The sequence below is a fragment of the Mesoplodon densirostris genome, chromosome 1 (genome assembly GCF_025265405.1).
Source record: "Mesoplodon densirostris isolate mMesDen1 chromosome 1, mMesDen1 primary haplotype, whole genome shotgun sequence".
Lineage (NCBI taxonomy): Eukaryota > Metazoa > Chordata > Mammalia > Artiodactyla > Ziphiidae > Mesoplodon > Mesoplodon densirostris.
Window position 1 is genome coordinate 20599351 of NC_082661.1, and position 19024 is coordinate 20618374.

The following is a 19024-nucleotide window of genomic DNA, read 5'->3' on the forward strand; positions in this document are numbered from 1 at the left end:
TGTCAAGAAAGGAGACGTGAAGCTCTGAAACGGGCAGACCCAACCATACTTGGCCCCCACGTGGCTGTGGTTGCATTTGTCTTTTCTCAAAACTTGACATTTGACTGTTATTGACTCTTTCAAGGAAAGTACAGTCCTAACACCCCCAAAACAAACAATTTTAAATTTTAATATTAATCACAGATAACAGTGTTTTAATTAACATGTAGAAGAGTCATATTGGAAGAGCGAGGACTCTGGAGCCAGACTGCTGTGTTTGAATCCTGGCTCCCTCATTTATTACTTGTATGCATAATTCTCTGCCTCAGTTTTCTCAGCTGTAGAATTAAATTAATACGTTTCATTAGGTTGTAAGGATGAGTGAGTTAATATGTGTGAAGAGTTTAGTAGAGTACCTGGTATGTTGTAAGCACTATAGATAGAAGTGTTTGCTACTACTGTGCAGAGCTAATGGTGACTATCTGATCTTTTTCCCTTAACTTGAATAACAATTCACATTATAATGGAAATAATACTATTGCTTATAAATGTGTTACTGAAATGTTACCAAATTACCAAAGTTCTAAGACATTAAGTAATCCTGGTAGAGGTTTAAATTTTTGTATTAGAATATTTTAGGGTTTGTTTCTTAGTGGGAAGGGGGTTACACTCCTAATAAAAAAATCACTTTTTTTTAAAATTTAATTTTTATTTTTGGCTGCGTTGGGCCTTGGTTGCTGCACGCGGGCTTTCTCTAGTTGCGGCAAGCGGGGGCTACTCTTCGTTGCGGTGCGCGGGCTTATTGCGGTGGCTTCTCTTGTGGAGCACGGGCTCTAGGCGTGTGGGCTTCAGTAGTTGTGACACGTGGGCTCAGTAGTTGTGGCTCGCGGGCTCTAGAGTGCAGGCTCAGTAGTCGTGGCGCATGGGCTTTGCTGCTCCGCGGCACGTGGGATCTGCCTGGACCAGGGATCGAACCCATGTCCCCTGCACTGGCAGGTGGATTCTCAACCACTGTGCCACCAGGGAAGCCCCACTCGTAATTCTTCATTAAAATTAACGAGGGATTCTTGGATCTGGGTCCTACCCCAGGCCCATCCAGGCCAAGGCATGTCTTGTTTTTTGACAGACACCACACAGGTGATTCTGATGTGCATCGCTGGCTGAGCACCATGTGTTGGGTTAAATGTGAAAACGGATATTTGAAATGAAGGCAAAAATTTATAAGTGGCAATTTTCTGAGCCCAATTATGAAGACTTAGGCATCAAACCAAAGTGAAAATGCATCCATTTAATGTAACAACTCATTTTTTTAAATACTTGTTTTTTCATAACAAAGGATGTGCATGTGCATGCACGTGTGTGTTTCCATTACAATGCAGTTTTAATGCTGTGTCTGCCTTTAAAATAGCAAGGGAAAACCATGAGGTGACAAAGGAAACTCAGTTTTGTAAGTTGTGTGGTGTCTGTAGATTGTGATTATATAAGGTGAAAAATACCACTTGCAAATTAAGCGAAATATTAGAGTTTTGATTTGGCTTTTTGCCTCAACTGGGTATTAACTGAGATATAAAAGAAGGAAGAAAATGTATTAAACCCAACAAGGTTTTGTATTGGTTAAAATATTTAGAGAGTTCAATAAACATGTGCTGAATTGTATTAAGTATTTGTATTAAACTATGAAACAGGCAGTTAGTATAAATGGTAATTTACAAGTTCAACAGTAAATGTAAACATTCTTTATATCTAGGATTTTTGAGTTGCAAGTTAAACTGAATTTTTACTGCAGTGGAGAGGAAAAGCACAGCAGGTAAAATAACAGGTAATGCCATAGTTTAAACAAAACCAAAGCTATTGATTCCCCTTATACTATGATTTTTTAAAAAAGCGTACCTGTATAGATGGGTATAGATGTATTCTTAGAAACATCTCAAGAGGTTCAGAAACCAATAATATTGACATTCTAAGAATTTGTTTTGGCCTAGCCAAAAGTAGTACAACAAAAACAGGTGGTATTATTCTGTGAGGGTCGTCACTTGCCTTTTCTGCCATTCAGCTTAAGTATATAAAGGTTCTTTTGTGGCCTTGAGTGGGGAAAAGCAGATCTGAGAATAATGCTGGGCTTGGGTTAGCTGACAGCTGAACTAACTAAAAATATCAAATTATGGCTACCTGTCATCTTCTAGTTCCCAGAAATAAAAACTGGCAATTTACTTCCACCAAGCACCTTACCAGTTCATTTTTACAAAACCAGTACGGACTTGTTACTGGAATTATTAAAATTGTAACTTGTTTCCCCAGTTAGTTTTTTTTAAGAGCACAGCTAAAGAAGCTATGGTTATTCTCATTGGGAGAAAAGGTTTGTTTTTTGTGTGAAGAGCTACTTCACACAAAAATCATGGTTATTATTTTGCTGGCTCATGATTTGCCTTTTTTGGTGAAACTGATGTGCTTTTGTTTTTTCTCCTTTCAAGCCCTGTACTCACTTTATTAGCAAGATGCAGTGAATTTCTGACCAGAGAAACAAAGAATTCAGGCTTGGAGGAAACACTTGACTCTACATCCTGGGAAAACTAGAGTTGAAGGCTGAGATCCGTAGCTAGGCTAGTCTTTAATAGATGGTAATTGTCCCAATTGTTAATTGCTCAGAAGTATGCAGGAAGGAGGAGTAAGTATCCCTTTGGTTCTTTTGCTCAGAATTCTTCCCTCCAAAAGCCCTGTCAGGTTTAGTTGACCTAGCTTTCAGAGTGAGTGTGATGAAGCTGCTAATTTAGAAACAACTGACTTCTTAAATTTGTATTTCTTACATACATTTTAGAGATATTTTATGGCTTTTATGTTTTTACAATGCTATTCTGTGCCCTGGTGTGAAAATCTAAAATATCCCAATTATTGTCCTACTAGTAAAGAGTTAAAAGCATTTTTCCATAGCTAAGAGCTTGAAAAAATAGAAAATATTCCAAAATTATAGGAAGTTGGCAGTACTTTAGAAGAGCTTCATTTAAGCCATTTCCCCTAATAATTACTATATAGAAAAGTAAAACAAACAACTGTCAGCTGTCAGCCAGTACATCTATTTTGACTACACTTATTATTTACAAGAATCAGATGTATTCCAAAAGAAAACTAGTTTCCTGTTGGATCTGGTACCTAGGCCAATAAGATTTTTCTTCATGGTGAGGCCAGCACTAAAATATTAACTAGGACACTCAATTTATTATGCAGTGGTTACTATCAGTGTATAACATACTCAAGCTCAGGTCCTTTCCTTTTTTTAGGAAGACCAGGTAATCACTAAAACCAATGATACATAAATCTTATAAAGCCTTTATTTAAAAATTTATATAGGATGTCAAAATTTACTTCTTACAATGTATAACCTGCCACAGAATTTTGTGAAAATGAACCATTTTATTAATAGTTTTATTCTGCAGGACCCAGAGTCAGAATAACTAAAATTCAAGATTAAGGATGAAGAGATTAAAAGGCTGCATTCATCAGAGGAAGTAGAGAAGTATAACACCTGTTAATTTCCTTCTGGCGCTACATGCTCCTGGGCTGTGGGGGTGGCATGGATCCACATGTGTCCACTTTTGTAATTTTTTTTTTCTTTTTTTATTCAAACAGAAAATCAAAAATTATAATCATCCTCATCAGTTCACTCAGTCTACATATATCAGTTTTAATCCTTAACAATCTTTCAAAATAGAGGTAATATTTCTATCAACTTTCCAGGAGAAAACAAGTCTCCATGAAATTTAGTATCTTGCCCAGGGTCCTTAGCGAATGTTAGAACTGCTGTTTAAATGTAACCGAAACCCTTGTTCTTCCCCTATTATGCTCTTTTTGGAAGGGAGTGTGGAATTTTTGAGGTGGAAGGATAATAAAAGAAAAAGGGCAGCTAGTTGCTTCTTCAAGTGGAAGAAAACAAACCCTCAAAAACCCTTCCCCGAAAGGGTAGACCATTTCCTTGTGAGAAATGACCCAGGATGCAGTGTGGCTTTAGGTTAGGAGCCTTGCCTGAACAATCCTCACTGTCTTTTAAAATCCCTTCATAATGCTAAAAACTCATTATTACGGCCCTAGAAAAGGCATTTCTGCTGGAGTTTCTCATACCTATTCTAATCAGAAACTAGAGTCTCAATGACTTCATCACAATCTTTGGTAATAATATTCACAGAAATAGGATTTACCTGTACCTATTAATATGTCACTCAGACATTTTACATAGCGGGCAGTGTTAACTCAGGTTAGTAAGGACTAAATGGGAACTTCCACATTGGTTTTCAATTTGAATAATAGTAGAGTCAAAGGGATTCCCTAAAAAGTTATTTGGAGAACAGATAATTAGAATGACAAATGGCTTTGTGTCCTACCTGAAGAAATTAAGATTGGGTACATTAAACCATCTGCAGTTAGGTTATGTGGAATTATCAGTCAAGAAGGCACCTGTTGTAAATTACTGAACAGGAAATGGCAATGATTTAAACTGCCATTAATTCAGACCACTGAAGTGGTATAAACATACACATTTAAGGAGATAGTTGCCTCTCAAGATATGGATGCTCATTCATATTTTTTCCTTCATAGAGAAGGGCGGTACAAAAAGCACTCGTGTGTTCTTCATTCACAATTTTTATTTCTTGCAGTTAACTTTTTGTATCTTCAAAGTCCATTTGTCTTAAAAAAAATTAATACTTATTCATCATACAATCCATCCCCCTCCCCCAAGGAAAACAAATTCAGGGAAGGAGTAATTTAGGGGGCAGTTGAAATAGGTACTATAGGTTCGTGACAAAGGCTTCCCAGCCCACCATCCTGTACATATACAACAAAATTGCAGCACCTCAAGTTCACCTAAATGAAGTCCGAAATTCCAGCCCTCTGGCAAGTGATGCAAGTGAATGCCATGGGAGTTAACAAAATGGAAGCTCTGTCACTGGCTTCCATTTATTTTCCATGGTAGTTGGCAGAGTCGCCAAACTGTCTCCCTTGGGAAAGTCAAAAATAAGCAAACATATAGAGCAACATTTTGACCTGGACAGGAGTAATTATGAATGAAACCAGAAATAATTTACCTGGGCCACAGAAATGAATTTCTTTTATCATGTTTTTCATTAAGTCCCCAGCACCTGAAGTAGCAAGTTCTAATAATGGGCTTCTAAAGGCATGCAGTTTTTCACACATCTACTTCAAAGAATTTCTTCCACTCAAACATACCACAGTCAAGGACAAAATATTTTTGGAGGCACGGGAAGAGCACAAGAACAAGTATATGATGAGGCCTTGTGTATGACCAAGATGGTTCACTTCATATATAGAAGCAGTGAGAGCTGTTAAAAGTGCTACTTACAAAGGATGGCCTAACATTACACACACAACTCAACTGCACTGCTAAATATGGTTGTCTTTATTTTCTTTTTCCTTGCCCAGCCCTATCTAAACAAAATAAAACTACAGGACTGAAATTAACCCATTAAAATCAGCAATAAGTTATGAAAATCATAAAGCTTTTTTTTTTCTTTTCTAAGTAATTAAGGGTAGTTAAATTATTTAAAGTATACAAAGTCCAAAGAGCCAGAGTAAGGTCTCCCAAGGCTTCCTGGGGTAAGGGAGAGGGCCAGGGGAGAACCTGGGAGTTTGAAAGACAAAAAGGGAACACATGACATCAAAGTGCAGGCTAGAATTTCACTTAAAATAACATTTCTGAAAATAGTGACAAGAGCAATAGCACCTGCACAATGGGATTGTGAGGGAGAGAGACTGCCTGTAGGAAAACAGAAGCAAATCCTTACGTTAAAATGAGACAAGTGCCGAACTTAACTATGTTAACTATGATAGTATGTCTACTATAGATATCAGATGGTTAAAAGATGGTAAAAGGTAATGATCTAAAAGAAAACAAAAACAGCACTGACCTTTTTTCTACTTAGCCCAGACCTCATTCATTTTGTGCACTATAAAGAGTGAGGTGTGAGGTGTTTTATCATTATCAAATGCTGCATCAAAATAGATGATTTTTTCCCATGTGTTTTTCACTATAAAAGACGTCTATGTTTTTTATGGACAAGCTTTAAAAAGATGTCATTTTGGTTTTCAACACATACAAACAGTTATCAAAATCTGAAATAAAAATGCTGCCATGGCTCAGACCTTGGCCTGCTAATCTGTGTGCACAACTCTTCTGGCCCCACACGCAGACACAGAGACGCATGGAGCTGTTTCCTTCTGGCCCCTCAATCCGAACTCAGGCCCTGTGTGGTAGAGGGTGTCATGCACACAGACCCAAGGGCCTAAGGGCAGCTGACTGTAGAGCTGGCGGTTGGGTGCCCTAGTGCTAACAATGCTGGATAAGGTTAGCTTGCTTAGCATGGAATCCAACAGAAAGCTGAGCTGCATGATGATCCCTTCCAAAAGGCTTCATGGGAGTCTCTCCTTTTGCAGAGCATGAAATGAGCTTTTTTTTTTTTTTTTTTTTTTTAAAGAATTGATCATCCACAGGCTTCGTGATAAGCTGTCCCAGGCTTGAGTTTTAATAGTTCTTTAGCTATCCAAGATTAATGCCTGATTATCTTGTCTTGTCATTACTATAGATTTGATTTTTGTTTTTAGGACCAAAAAGCTCAGGAAGGGTTCATAATCCCATCTTTAAATGTGTCTACTCAATCAATGGAGTATGAGCAAACTTGAAAAGAAAAAGAGGATGGAATCTCCAACGTCCTCTTTCAAATTAACTAAATCAAATCGAGAAAATTTCACACACGTTTTCTGCTGCCATTAGTAACTGATTTTCAGATATGAATATTAGAATATTTGTTCTGCTGAGGAGCCGCTGCTCCACTTTTTGCTAAGTATTTGCTTAAACAGAGGTCTCCTGACCCTTCCATTCAAGTATAGTTTTGTTTAGCTTTAAAGAGGAGACTGCATCATGAACCCAATTTAAGAGATTGTTTGGATTGAACTGGCCCAGTGAATATTTTGCCCTGCACTGTTATGTCATGCTGGGTTCTAGGAAGTGAATGAAAGTTTGACACTGGCACTGGAGTAACCCTCGTCACTCCCAATACTCTGCAGGCTGCTGTGGTCATCAATGTCACTGATGCTGGTGGTACTGATATTGTCCACTTCTCCATGGGAGAACTCTGTGCTTTCAACATCCACTTCAATCTCCTCTGCCAAAGGGAAAAAAGGAAGAATGTTAGTAATCTAGTATACGTGTGCCTTCAAGAACAGGGGGGCATGAGGAAAAGAAATTACTTTTTTGTAGTATAAACTGTTATACAAACTATTATCAGTGATCTCTGAAGAACAGAAGAACCCAAAGATTAAGAGACACAGGGATATATTTTGCAAGGGAAATGTCTGGTATACAGTGGTGGTCTCAATTTAAGCAGCAAGTTTACTAAAGCCTTTGACACCAGTCCGTCTAGACCTTCCACCAAAAGCACTTGACCTATTTGGGAATTAGTGCTTAATATTAAAAGATCCCAACCCCAAGTGGTTTAACAACATTTGTTTTGCATTAAACTAGAAACTAATTCTCAGTGATCTTTATTAAGCAGAGTTCCCTTAAAGGGGGAAAAAAAGCATAAACTGAATACAGGTGAACTAGAAAATGTATCCATCTGGGCCTTTAGTGGTATTATTTTACAGATAGTTCTATAGACTTCCAGGATTCATCATAAAGATCTCTGACTATTCAGTAACCAAATTAGCCAGTCATTATAAAGTGGACTCCGAGAGATTTGTCTTCAATTAAATTCTCTTCCATCAAATATAGCTTGAAATGAGGGCATGAGGCTTAAAAGTCTCTGGATTGTAGTGAGATCTATAGTAAAGATTACAGTAAAGGCATTTTATTTTAATACTGGTGGTATTTAACTTTACTTCAAAAGCCAAACATGATAAAAAAAATCTAAATACATATACGACCCAGCTATGTATAGATATTTTAATTGTTAAATACTACATATACAATCACCAATAATATATAAAAAGCAATACACATTTTTTTAAAGGCAGTTGAAAGACCATTTTCTCCCATAACAGGATGAACTCAATAATCTTCAATTCTCTTAAAACAAACTCAAAGCCTGATTTGGCACTGATTTTAGCTATTCACACTGATCATACAATCACTTTAGGAAATACAGATTCTAGCTGAGCGCAAGAAGACAGAGTAAGTTATTTTAAAGAGCATAATTTTCAAAAGGGCTTGTTGCTTCAAAAAGTTTTAGCAATCTGTTTTTAAAATGCAGGCAGTTGTCCAAACAAGCTGTACAAATAATCCTATGAATTCATTACTATTTGTTTCATATCCATAATGCTTCACAGGCTATTTAGTGTTTCCCAGTATCACAGAACACTCATCCAACCTACATTTGGGAAACAAAATCAAGACACCCTATCCAACAGAGCATGCTGAACTCAATTAAAACAAAATAAAATGACAGACTGTTCTAGCCAAATGGACTAGAGATGTTACTAAAAAAGTCCCTGTAACTCTGGGAAAGAGAGCTGCCAGAGAAGAACAAGAATGGTACTTGGTAAGGTACTTGAACTTTGGGAATACTAAAAAAATGAGAACTATAATAATGAAAACATACCCTCTCTCTGCAATTTGGAGGTGGGGTGGGTACAAGGAGGTACCCACTTTTTGGTTATTTGAAGGTAACCAAAAAAGTTGATGAGGAAATGTTCTTCTTTAAAGAATAAAAAGTTAATAAACACAACAAGAATGATAGAATTAGAAAATCACTATTTTGTAACACCTAATGAAATAGTGATTGAGCAACAATCATCAATGACTGTTAAAACTATTAAGTGAAAGGTTGATACATCTGCATAAAAGATGACATCACCTGAACCCACTGACCAATGTTATCACTATCATGGGACAATAAGAAATAACACTGATGCAACAGGAAGTACACAGCACCACCCATGAAGTATTCTTGCCTCAAAAAAGAACATGAATTTAATCATGCCCCTAGATCTACCAACCAGTTTACAAGAAATAATGAGGGACAGAACATGTTAAATGACACCATGAGGATTCATTCAGCCAAATCTAGAATGTGGGAAACTCTATAAGAAAAATGGCACAGTTTCCCAGGTTCTACAAGAAATAATCGGCATTGAAAAAAAAAAGTGGGAAAGGGAAAACTATTATAGATTAGAAGTACAGTTGACCCTTGAACAACTCAGGGGGTTAGGGATGCCAACTCTCCACACAGTCAAAAATCTGAGTCTAGCGTTACAGTCAGCCCTCCCTATCTGCAGATTCAACCAATCATGTATCATGTAAGTGCTATAGCACATATTTATTGAAATATATCCACACATAAGTGCACCTGTGTAGTTCAAACTTGTGTTGTTCAAGGGCCAACTGTACCTTAAAAGGTACAAACAAATGTAATGTAGACTTTGTTTGGGTTCTAATTCAAACATACCAGGGCTTCCCTGGTGGCGCAGTGGTTGAGAGTACGCCTGCCGATGCAGGGGACATGGGTTCGTGCCCCGGTCCGGGAAGATCCCACATGCCGTGGAGCGGCTGGGCCCGTGAGCCATGGCCACTGAGCCTGCATGTCTGGAGCCTGTGCTCCGCAACGGGAGAGGCCACAACAGTGAGAGGCCCGCGTACCGCAAAAAAAAAAAAAAAAAAAAAAAAAAACAATGCCATTTTTGAGAAAGGCTATCAGAGACTGGGCATTAGATGACACTAAATAGGATTATCTGATTTTATTAATTTTGTGGGATATTATAATAGTATTATATATATATTTAAAGTCCTATTGATTAAAGATACATATTGAAGTATTTAGGAACAAAATGATAATGTTCCCTGAAATTTGATTTTAAAAAACTCCAGAAAAAATGGTGAGGGAGTAAGGGTAGTAGAGAACAGGTGAAAGAAGAATGACAAAATGTTGACAGCTGTTCAAGCTGGATGACAGGTACATGAGAGTTCATGACTCGATTTACTTTTGTGTATGTTTAAAAATTTCCATAATACAAAGTCAAAAGAAATTTTACAAAAGTTTCTTTTTTTGTTTTGAATCCTCAAAATCTTGTGAGCTCTAGTTAAAGTTCACCTCTGGGACCTTTTATTGTGGTGTGAGGCCTGATGTAGTGGGAGCTACAGATGAGCAGATCAGTAAGATTCAAACAATTTCTTTTCTGGTTATTTTTTGTTCTTTAATTCTGCCAAAGACAAATGTTCTGGGGCAGATGTAAAGAGAAATGAAGGGCATGGTACTTTAAAATATAGATATAAAAATTAACATCACCAGTAATAAAACATATCAACATAATGTATCTTCCTGATACAATGAATTGAGAAGGGCACAACATCACTTCTGTGATATTTCTTCCCCCAAATGTATAATACCTCCATCTAATGAAAAAACATCCGACAAACCCAAATTGAGGAACACTGCATAAAATAACTGACCAATATTCTTCAAATGTGTCATGGTCATGAAAGGAAGACTGAAGAAATATCTAATGCAATGTAGGATACTGCACTGGATCCTGGATCAGACAAAGGACATTATTGGGGAAAGTGGTGAAATTTGAATAAGGTTTATAATTAATAGTATTGCATGAATGTTAATTTCCTGGTTTCAATAACTGTATTATGGTTACATAAGATATTAACATTAGGGGAACCTGGGTGAAGGGGCTATGAGAACTCAACAATTTTCTTCAGCAAACTTACAACTTTTAAGTCTAAAATTGTTTCAAAGTGGAAAATTTTCAATATACATATAATCAAGAAAAAAAAATCCTATAATTCATACAGGCATTGCTAGACAGTGTTGTGACTACATAAAATCTAGAATGCTACATTCAGTGTTGGCAAAAAAGGAAGCAAACACAACGCCCCCCAACCTCCCTCTCTAACTTCAGATACAGGGATGCTAGTGTTTCATTAGCGAAGAAGCTCACTGCCTACCTCGCTCTGAATCAGAACGATCTGAAGAAATAGTTGATCCAATGCTGTCCATTCGTATTCGTTCCATCTCTTGAGGACTCTGCAGCTGTTCCAGTCGCCGCTTTAAAAATCTCTGTTCTCGTTCCAAATTCTCTAGCTGGTGCTGGCTCTTCCTTTCAGCTTCTTCAAGTTTCTAAAATGATAAAGTGATATTTAAGTTTGTGTGAGGTACAGTACAAACAGTAAAACTGATTCCTACCTAACATCTCTAAAGATTTCTTCTTTGACAGAGAAAACATGAATGACTATACATGTGTGTATACATAAAAACATACATAAGTATATATTTTTTAAACATGAAAAATAGTTATTTCTTCACTTTGTGTGTGTGTGTGTGTGTGTGTAATGAATGCTACATTACTAGAACAGTATAGAATTCTCAGTCTGTCAAGTTACCACCACAAAAGAGAAACTTGCTCTGCAGTATAGTTTGATGGAAAATTACTGAGAGACACAGCCAAATGAAGTCATCTCCACCAGAGGGCACAACTGCCTTCCTTCAGGGTATCAGCAGAGTAATTGTTATTTTCCTAGTATTCTCAGCTCTTCAAATGACCACGCTGTCAAAACAATTTAATGTAATCAGGTTATGTTGCTCCCATCAGATTAGCTGATAAGTTTTCAGAAAATTTCTCTTGAGGTCAGTTATTAAAGGAGGGCACTGTGCTAGCTGATATATATGAATAGGAATCATTGCTAAAAAGAGAGCAGGACTGAGAATCATGTGAAAATATGACAAAAAACTCCTACCTTGATGTGTGCTTTGGCTTTGTTGAGCAAACCAAGTGTTGTGTGCCTGGTGCAATCTGGTCCTAGTGGAATCAGAACTTTTAAGCGTTCTAAACACAGGCGAAGATGAGCTCGTCTAAGAAAGACAAAAAAGTCCAATCAGTACAGCCTGAATATTCCACTAAAAACATCCTAAAGCCTATTTTAAGACAAATAAGAATTTGCACATTATTCAGTCTATAACCATGTTACGCCCCTAATTCTTCAGTTTCAACAAAGTATCTGCATGCAAGTGCAGGTGTGCCTACTGGTTTTCAGTTTCTGACATTTCTGTTGTACTCTGAAGACATTGGTCACTTCAGATTATTATCCCCAATGGTTATCTCTGTCAGAGGTGATTTAATTTTAACCTGCCCCATAAACTGTCTCAACTGTATTAATGTGGAAGTAGGAAAACATATTTGGGCAACTGTATTTGATTTTGAATGTGTAAAACCACAGGCTACAGTAGAGGTTTTCGGCTTCAGAGCACCCCAAAATGCTCACAAATTTCCATTTCTTCCCTTCCACCTTTCATTCACACACACACAACACACACCCCTCTCCACAACTGTAGCCATCCTAGTGTTTATGTTATTATGTATTAGGTTGAACTATACAAAATTTCTGATATTCAACCATTTCTCACTATAAAAATGGCAACTTCATATGATCCAACACAATAGAAACAGCAAAATTCTGTGGCCAGTGAGGATAGGGTTAGGCAAAATATATGGCCCTGAGATCAATTCTAGCCACTGAAACAACAACCCATAAAACAGTCCCCTGCTTCCTAATATCTAAGTGTACCAGCTATCATTAGCTTTTCATTTTTATTTCTGTCTCCCTCTTCCCTCTCTCTTACTACCCCTTACCCACCTCCAATTTTCTACACATGGAAAAAAGCCATGACAGAATTCTTCACTAAAAGTCACTGTATTCTTTAATACACCCATCCTGTGGGCAAGTTAGGGAAAATTTCTCCTGTAAATGCTAGTAGAGAGCCTCATGAATTTATATTCCCTATACCCTACAGGAACTATGATTACCATGATGAGAGTTCTGGGTACATATTTTCACCCTGAAACAATACTAGTTCCTATATCTGGTCCTGTGCTTCATAAAGTATAACATAATTCATCAGTTAATAATATATCTGAGAAGAAAATCCACACATGTGTTCATAGATTAGCTCTATTCCATAAATAGCCATAATTGAACATTTAGCAACTGTTTCAACTGCCCCACGAACAGAACACATCCTCCATTTTTTCCTCAAAGAGGGCCCAAACGGTCTACTGGCTCAGCCACCGAACTATGCTTTCTTTGCCTTAATACATAAGAAATAAGGTCAAGAGACATTCTCAAATGCTAGCAATTTCAAAGAGGGATAGGAGAAGGCAGCCAATTATGTCATTGACAAGTAAGGATGATTAAGGGTAGTGAGGTCAGAGATGTGGCAGATGAATTGTCAAGATTCTTCCAGTACCCACTAGCCCAGCTAGTCAAAGGTCTGCTAGCATTTCCATTCCAAATCTCTTTATTGAGTTCAACAACTAAAATCTAGTAATTGGCTCCAGGCTGAAACCTAACATACCTAATGTGGACAAGGAAAAATTTTTTTGAAACTTGCCCTAAATTAAAGGATTATCAATGGATTCCCCTTAATGAGATTTAACAATTTTAAAGTCACTCTCCTCCCCTGCTATGCTACCCAAAATCATAGAACCTTTAGTAGAATTTTCATTTTTAACTGGAAAATCTCTTAGGTGAGGACTCTCACATGATCACAGAGTGCTCTTGCTGAACAGGCTAAAACTAAACAAAATAAACTCCACATTAAAAAGTGCCTTTGAGATTGGTTCAAGATGGCAGAGCAGAAGGACGTGCTCTCACTCCCTCTTCCGAGAGCACTGGAATCACAACTAACTGCTGAACAATCATCGACAGGAAGACACTGGAACTCACCAAAAGAGATACCCCACATCCAAAGATGAAGGAGAAGCCACAATGAGATGGCAGGAGGGGCGCAATCTCAATAAAATCAAATCCCATAACTGCTGGGTGGGTGACTCACAAACTGGAGAACACTTACACCACAGAAGTCCACCCACTGGAGTGAAGGCTCTGAGCCCCACGTCAGGCTTTCCAGCCTGGGGGTCCGGCAATGGGAGGAGGAATTCCTAGAGAATCAGACTTTGAAGGCTAGTGGGATTCAATTGCAGGACTTTGACAGGACTGGGGGAAACAGAGACTCCACTCTTGGAGGGCACACACAAAGTAGCGTGTGCATCGGGACCCAGGGGAAGGAGCAGTGACCCCATAGGAGACTGAACCAGACCTACCTGCTAGTGTTGGAGGGTCTCCTGTAGAGGCACAGGGTGGCTGTGTCTCACCATGAGGACAAGAACACTGGCAGCAGAAGTTTGGGGAAGTACTCCTTGGCATGAGCCCTCCCAGAGTCTGCCATTAGCCCCACCAAAGAGCCCAGGTAGGCTCCAGTGTTGGCTCGCCTCAGGCCAAAGAACCAACAGGAAGGGAACCCAGCCCAACCCATCAGCAGAAAAGTGGATTAAAGTTTTACTGAGTTCTACCCACCAAAGCAACAGCCAGCTCTACCCACCACCAGTCCCTCCCATCAGGAAACTTGCTCAAGCCTCTTAGATGGCCTCATCCACCAGACGGCAGACAGCAGAAGCAAGAAAAACTAAAATCCTGCAGCCTGTGGAACAAAAACCACATTCACAGAAAGACAAGATGAAAAGGCAGAGGATTATGTACCAGATGAAGGAACAAGATAAAACCCCTGAAAAACAACTAAATGAAGTGGAGATAGGAATCCTCCAGAAAAAGAATTCAGAATAATGATAGTGAAGATGATACAGGACCTCAGAAAAAGAATGGAGGCAAAGATCGAGAAGATACAAGAAATGTTTAACAAAGACCTAGAAGAATTAAAGAACAAACAAACAGAGATGAACAATACAATAACTGAAATGAAAAATACACTAGAAGGAATCAATAGCAGAATAACTGAGGCAGAACAACGGATAAATGACCTGGAAGACAGAATAGTGGAATTCACTGCTGAGGAACAGAATAAAGAAAAAAGAATGAAAAGAAATGAAGACAGCCTAAGAGACCTCTGGGACAACATGAAGATAACAATATTCGCATTACAGTGGTCCCAGAAGGAGAAGAGAGAGAGAGAAAGGACCAGAGAAAATATTTGAAGAGATTATAGTCAAAAACATGCCTAACATGGGAAATAGCCACCCAAGTCCAGGAAGTGTAGAGAGTCCCATACAGGATAAACCCAAGGAGAAACATGCCAAGACACACAGTAATCAAACTGGCAAAAATTAAAGACAAAGAAAAATTATTGAAAGCAGCAAGGGAAAAATGACAAATAACATAAAAGGGAATTCCCATAAGGTTAACAGCTGATTTCTCAGCAGAAACTCTACGAGCCAGAAGGGAGTGGCATGACATATTTAAAGTGATGAAAGGAAAGAACTTACAACCAAGATTACTCTACCCTGCAAGGATCTCATTCAGATTTGATGGAGAAATCAAAAGCTTTACAGACAAGCAAAAGCTAAGAGAATTCAGCACCACCAAATCAGCTTTACAACAAATGCTAAAGGAACTTCTCTAAGTGGGACACAAAAGAGAAGAAAAGGACCTACAAAAACAAACCCAAAACAATTATGAAAATGGTAACAGGAACATACATATCAATAATTACCTTAAACGTGAATGGATTAAATGCTCCAACCAAAAGACACAGGCTCGAAGAATGGATACAAAAACAAGACCTGTATATATGCTGTCTACAAGAGACCCACTTCAGACCTAGGGATACATACAGACTGAAAGTGAGGGGATGGAAAGAGATATTCCATGCAAATGGAAATCAAAAGAAAGCTGGTGTAGCAGTACTCATATCAGATAAAATAGATTTTAAAATAAAGAACGTTACAAGAGACAAAGAAGGACACTACATAATGATCAAGGGATCAATCCAAGAGGAAGATATAACAACTATAAATATATGCTCCCAACATAGGAACACCTCAATACATAAGGCAACTGCTAACAGCTATAAAAGAGGAGATCGACAGAAACACAATAATAGTGGGGGACTTTAACACCTCACTTACACCAACGGACAGATCATCCAAACAGAAAATTACTAAGGAAACACAAGCTTTAAATGACACAACAGACCACATAGATTTAATTGATATTTATAGGACATTCCATCCAAAAACAGCAGATAACACTTTCTTCTCAAGTGTGCATGGAACATTCTCCAGGATAGATCACATCATGGGTCACAAATCAAGCCTCAGTAAATTTAAGAAAACTGAAATCATATCAGGAATCTTTTCTGACCATAATGCTATGAGATTAGAAATCAATTACATGGAAAAAATGGAAAAAAAACCCCAAAAAATACATGGAGGCTAAACAATACGTTACTAAATAACAAAGAGATCACTGAAGAAATCAAAGAGGAAATCAGAAAACACCTAGAAACAAATTAACAATGAAAACACAATGATCCAAAACCAATGGGATGCAGTAAAAGCAGTTCTAAGAGGGAAGTTTACACCAATACAAGCCAATGTCAAGAAACAAGAAAGATCTCAAATAAACAATCTAACCTCACACTTAAAGGAACTAGAGAAAGAAGAACAAACAAAACCCACAGTTAGTAGAAGGAAAGAAATCATAAAGATCAGAACAGAAATAAATGAAATAGAAACAAAGGAAATAACAGCAAAGATCAATAAAATTAAAAGCTGGTTCTTTGAGAAGATGAACAAACTTGATAAACCATTAGCCAGGCTCATCAAGAAAAGGAGGGAGAGGACTCAAATCAATAAAATTAGAAATGAAAAAGGAGAAGTTGCCACAGACACCACAGAAATACAAAGCATCCTAAGAGACTACTACAAGCAACTCTATGCCAATAAAATGGACGACCTGGAAGAAATGAACAAATTCTTAGAAAGGTATAAGCTTCCAAGACTGAACCGGGAAGAAATAGAAAATATGAACAGACCAATCACAAGTAATGAAATTAAAACTGTGATTAAAAATCTTCCAACACACAAAAGTCCAGAAGCAGATGGCTTCACAGGTGAATTCTATCAAACATTTAGAGAAGAGCTAACGCCCATGCTTCTCAAACTCTTCCAAAAAATTGCAGAGGAAGGAACACTCCCCAACTCATTCTATGAGGCCACCATCTCCCTGATACCAAACCTAGACAAAGATACTACAAAAAAAGAACATTACAGACCAATATTACTGATGAATATAGATGCAAAAATTGTCAACAAAATACTAGCAAACAGAATCCAACAACACATTAAAAGGATCATACACCATGATCAAGTGGGATTTATCCCAGGGATGCAAGGATTCTTCAATATACGCAAATCAATCAATGTGATACACCATATTAACAAATTGAAGAAGAAAAACCCTATGATCATCTCAATAGATGCAGAAAAAGCTTTTGTCAAAATTCAACACGATTTATGATAAAAACTCTCCAGAAAGGGGGCATAGAAGGAGCCTACCTCAACATAATAAAGGCCACATACGACAAACGCACAGCAAACATCATTCTCAGTGGTGAAAAACTGAAAGCATTTCCTCTAAGATCAGTAACAAGACAAGGATGTCCACTCTCACCACTATTATTCAACATAGTTTTGGAAGTCCTAGCCACGGCAATCAGAGAAGAAAAAGAAATAAAAGGAGGGCTTCCCTGGTGGCACAGTGGTTGAGAGTCCGCCTGCCAATGCAGGGGACATGGGTTCGTGCCCCAGTCCGCAAGGATCCCACATGCCGCGGAGCGGCTGGGCCCGTGGGCCATGGCCGCTGAGCCTGCGCATCCGGAGCCTGTGCTCCGCAACGGGAGAGGCCACAACAGTCAGAGGCCCGTGTACCGCAAAAAAAAGAAAAAAAAAGAAAGAAATAAAAGGAATACAAATCGGAAAAGAAGTAAAACTGTCACTGTTTGCAGATGACATGATACTATACAGAGAATCCTAAAGATGCCACCAGAAAACTACTAGAGCTAATCAATGACTTTTGTAAAGTTGTAGGATACAAAATTAATGCACAGAAATCTCTTGCATTCCTATACACTAATGATGAAAAATCTGAAAGAGAAATTAAAGAAACACTCTCATTTACCACTGCAACAAAAGGAATAAAATACCTAGGAATAAATCTACCTATGGAGACAAAAGACCTGTATGCAGAAAACGCTAAGACACTGATGAAAGAAATTAAAGATGATACAAATAGATGGAGAGATATACCATGTTCTTAGATTGGAAGAATCAATATTGTGAAAATGACTATACTACCCAAAGCAATCCACAGATTCAATGCAATCCCTATCAAATTACCAATGGCATTTTTTTACAGAACTAGAACAAAAAAAATCTTAAAATTTGTATGGAGACACAAAAGACCCCGAACAACCAAAGCAGTCTTGAGGGAAAAAAACGGAGCTGGAGGAATCAGACTTCCTGACTTCAGACTATACTACAAAGCTACAGTAATCAAGACAACATGGTACTGGCACAAAAACAGAGATATAGATAAATGGATCAGGCTAGAAAGCCCAGAGATAAACCCATGCACCTATGGTCAACTAATCTATGACAAAGGAGGCAAGGATATACAATGGAGAAAAAACAGTCTCTTCAATAAGTGGTGCTGGAAAAACTGGACAGCTACATCAAAGAATGAAATTAGAACACTCCCTAACACCGTACACAAAAATAAACTCAAAATGGATTAGAGACCTAAATGTAAGACTGGACACTATAAAACTCTTAGAGGAAAGCACAGGAAGAACACTCTTTGACATAAATCACAGCAAGATCTTTTCTGATCCACCTCCTAGAGTAATGGAAATAAAAACAAAAATAAACAAACGGCATCTAATGAAACTTAAAAGCTTTTGCAAAGCAAAGGAAACTACAAGCAAGACGAAAAGGCAACCCTCAGAACGGGAGAAAATATTTGCAAATGAATCAATGGACAAAGGGTTAATCTCCAAAATATATAAACAGCTCATGCATCTCAATATTAAAAAAACAAACAACCCAATCCAAAAATGGGCAGAAGACCTAAATAGACATTTCTCCAAGGAAGACATACAGATGGCCAAGAAGCACATGAAAACCTGCTCAACATCACTAATTATTAGAGAAATGCAAATCGAAACCACAATGAGGTATCACCTCACAC

At 37.9% G+C, this 19024-nt stretch overlaps 1 protein-coding gene across 2 annotated transcripts in view; it reads right to left on the reverse strand.

Annotated features, from left to right (window-relative positions):
* Positions 1-3329: 3329 nt before the first annotated feature.
* Positions 3330-19024, reverse strand: part of MXI1 (MAX interactor 1, dimerization protein) — a 99220-nt gene continuing 83525 nt past the window's right edge. For both annotated transcript variants that reach the window (XM_060099771.1, XM_060099780.1), the window contains exons 4-6: positions 11723-11837; positions 10934-11105; positions 3330-7148 (exon numbers count right to left, since the gene is read on the reverse strand). In XM_060099771.1, coding sequence (XP_059955754.1) covers positions 6985-7148; positions 10934-11105; positions 11723-11837 — 451 coding nt within the window. In that variant the 3' untranslated portion in view covers positions 3330-6984. The remainder of the gene's footprint in view (positions 7149-10933; positions 11106-11722; positions 11838-19024) is intronic.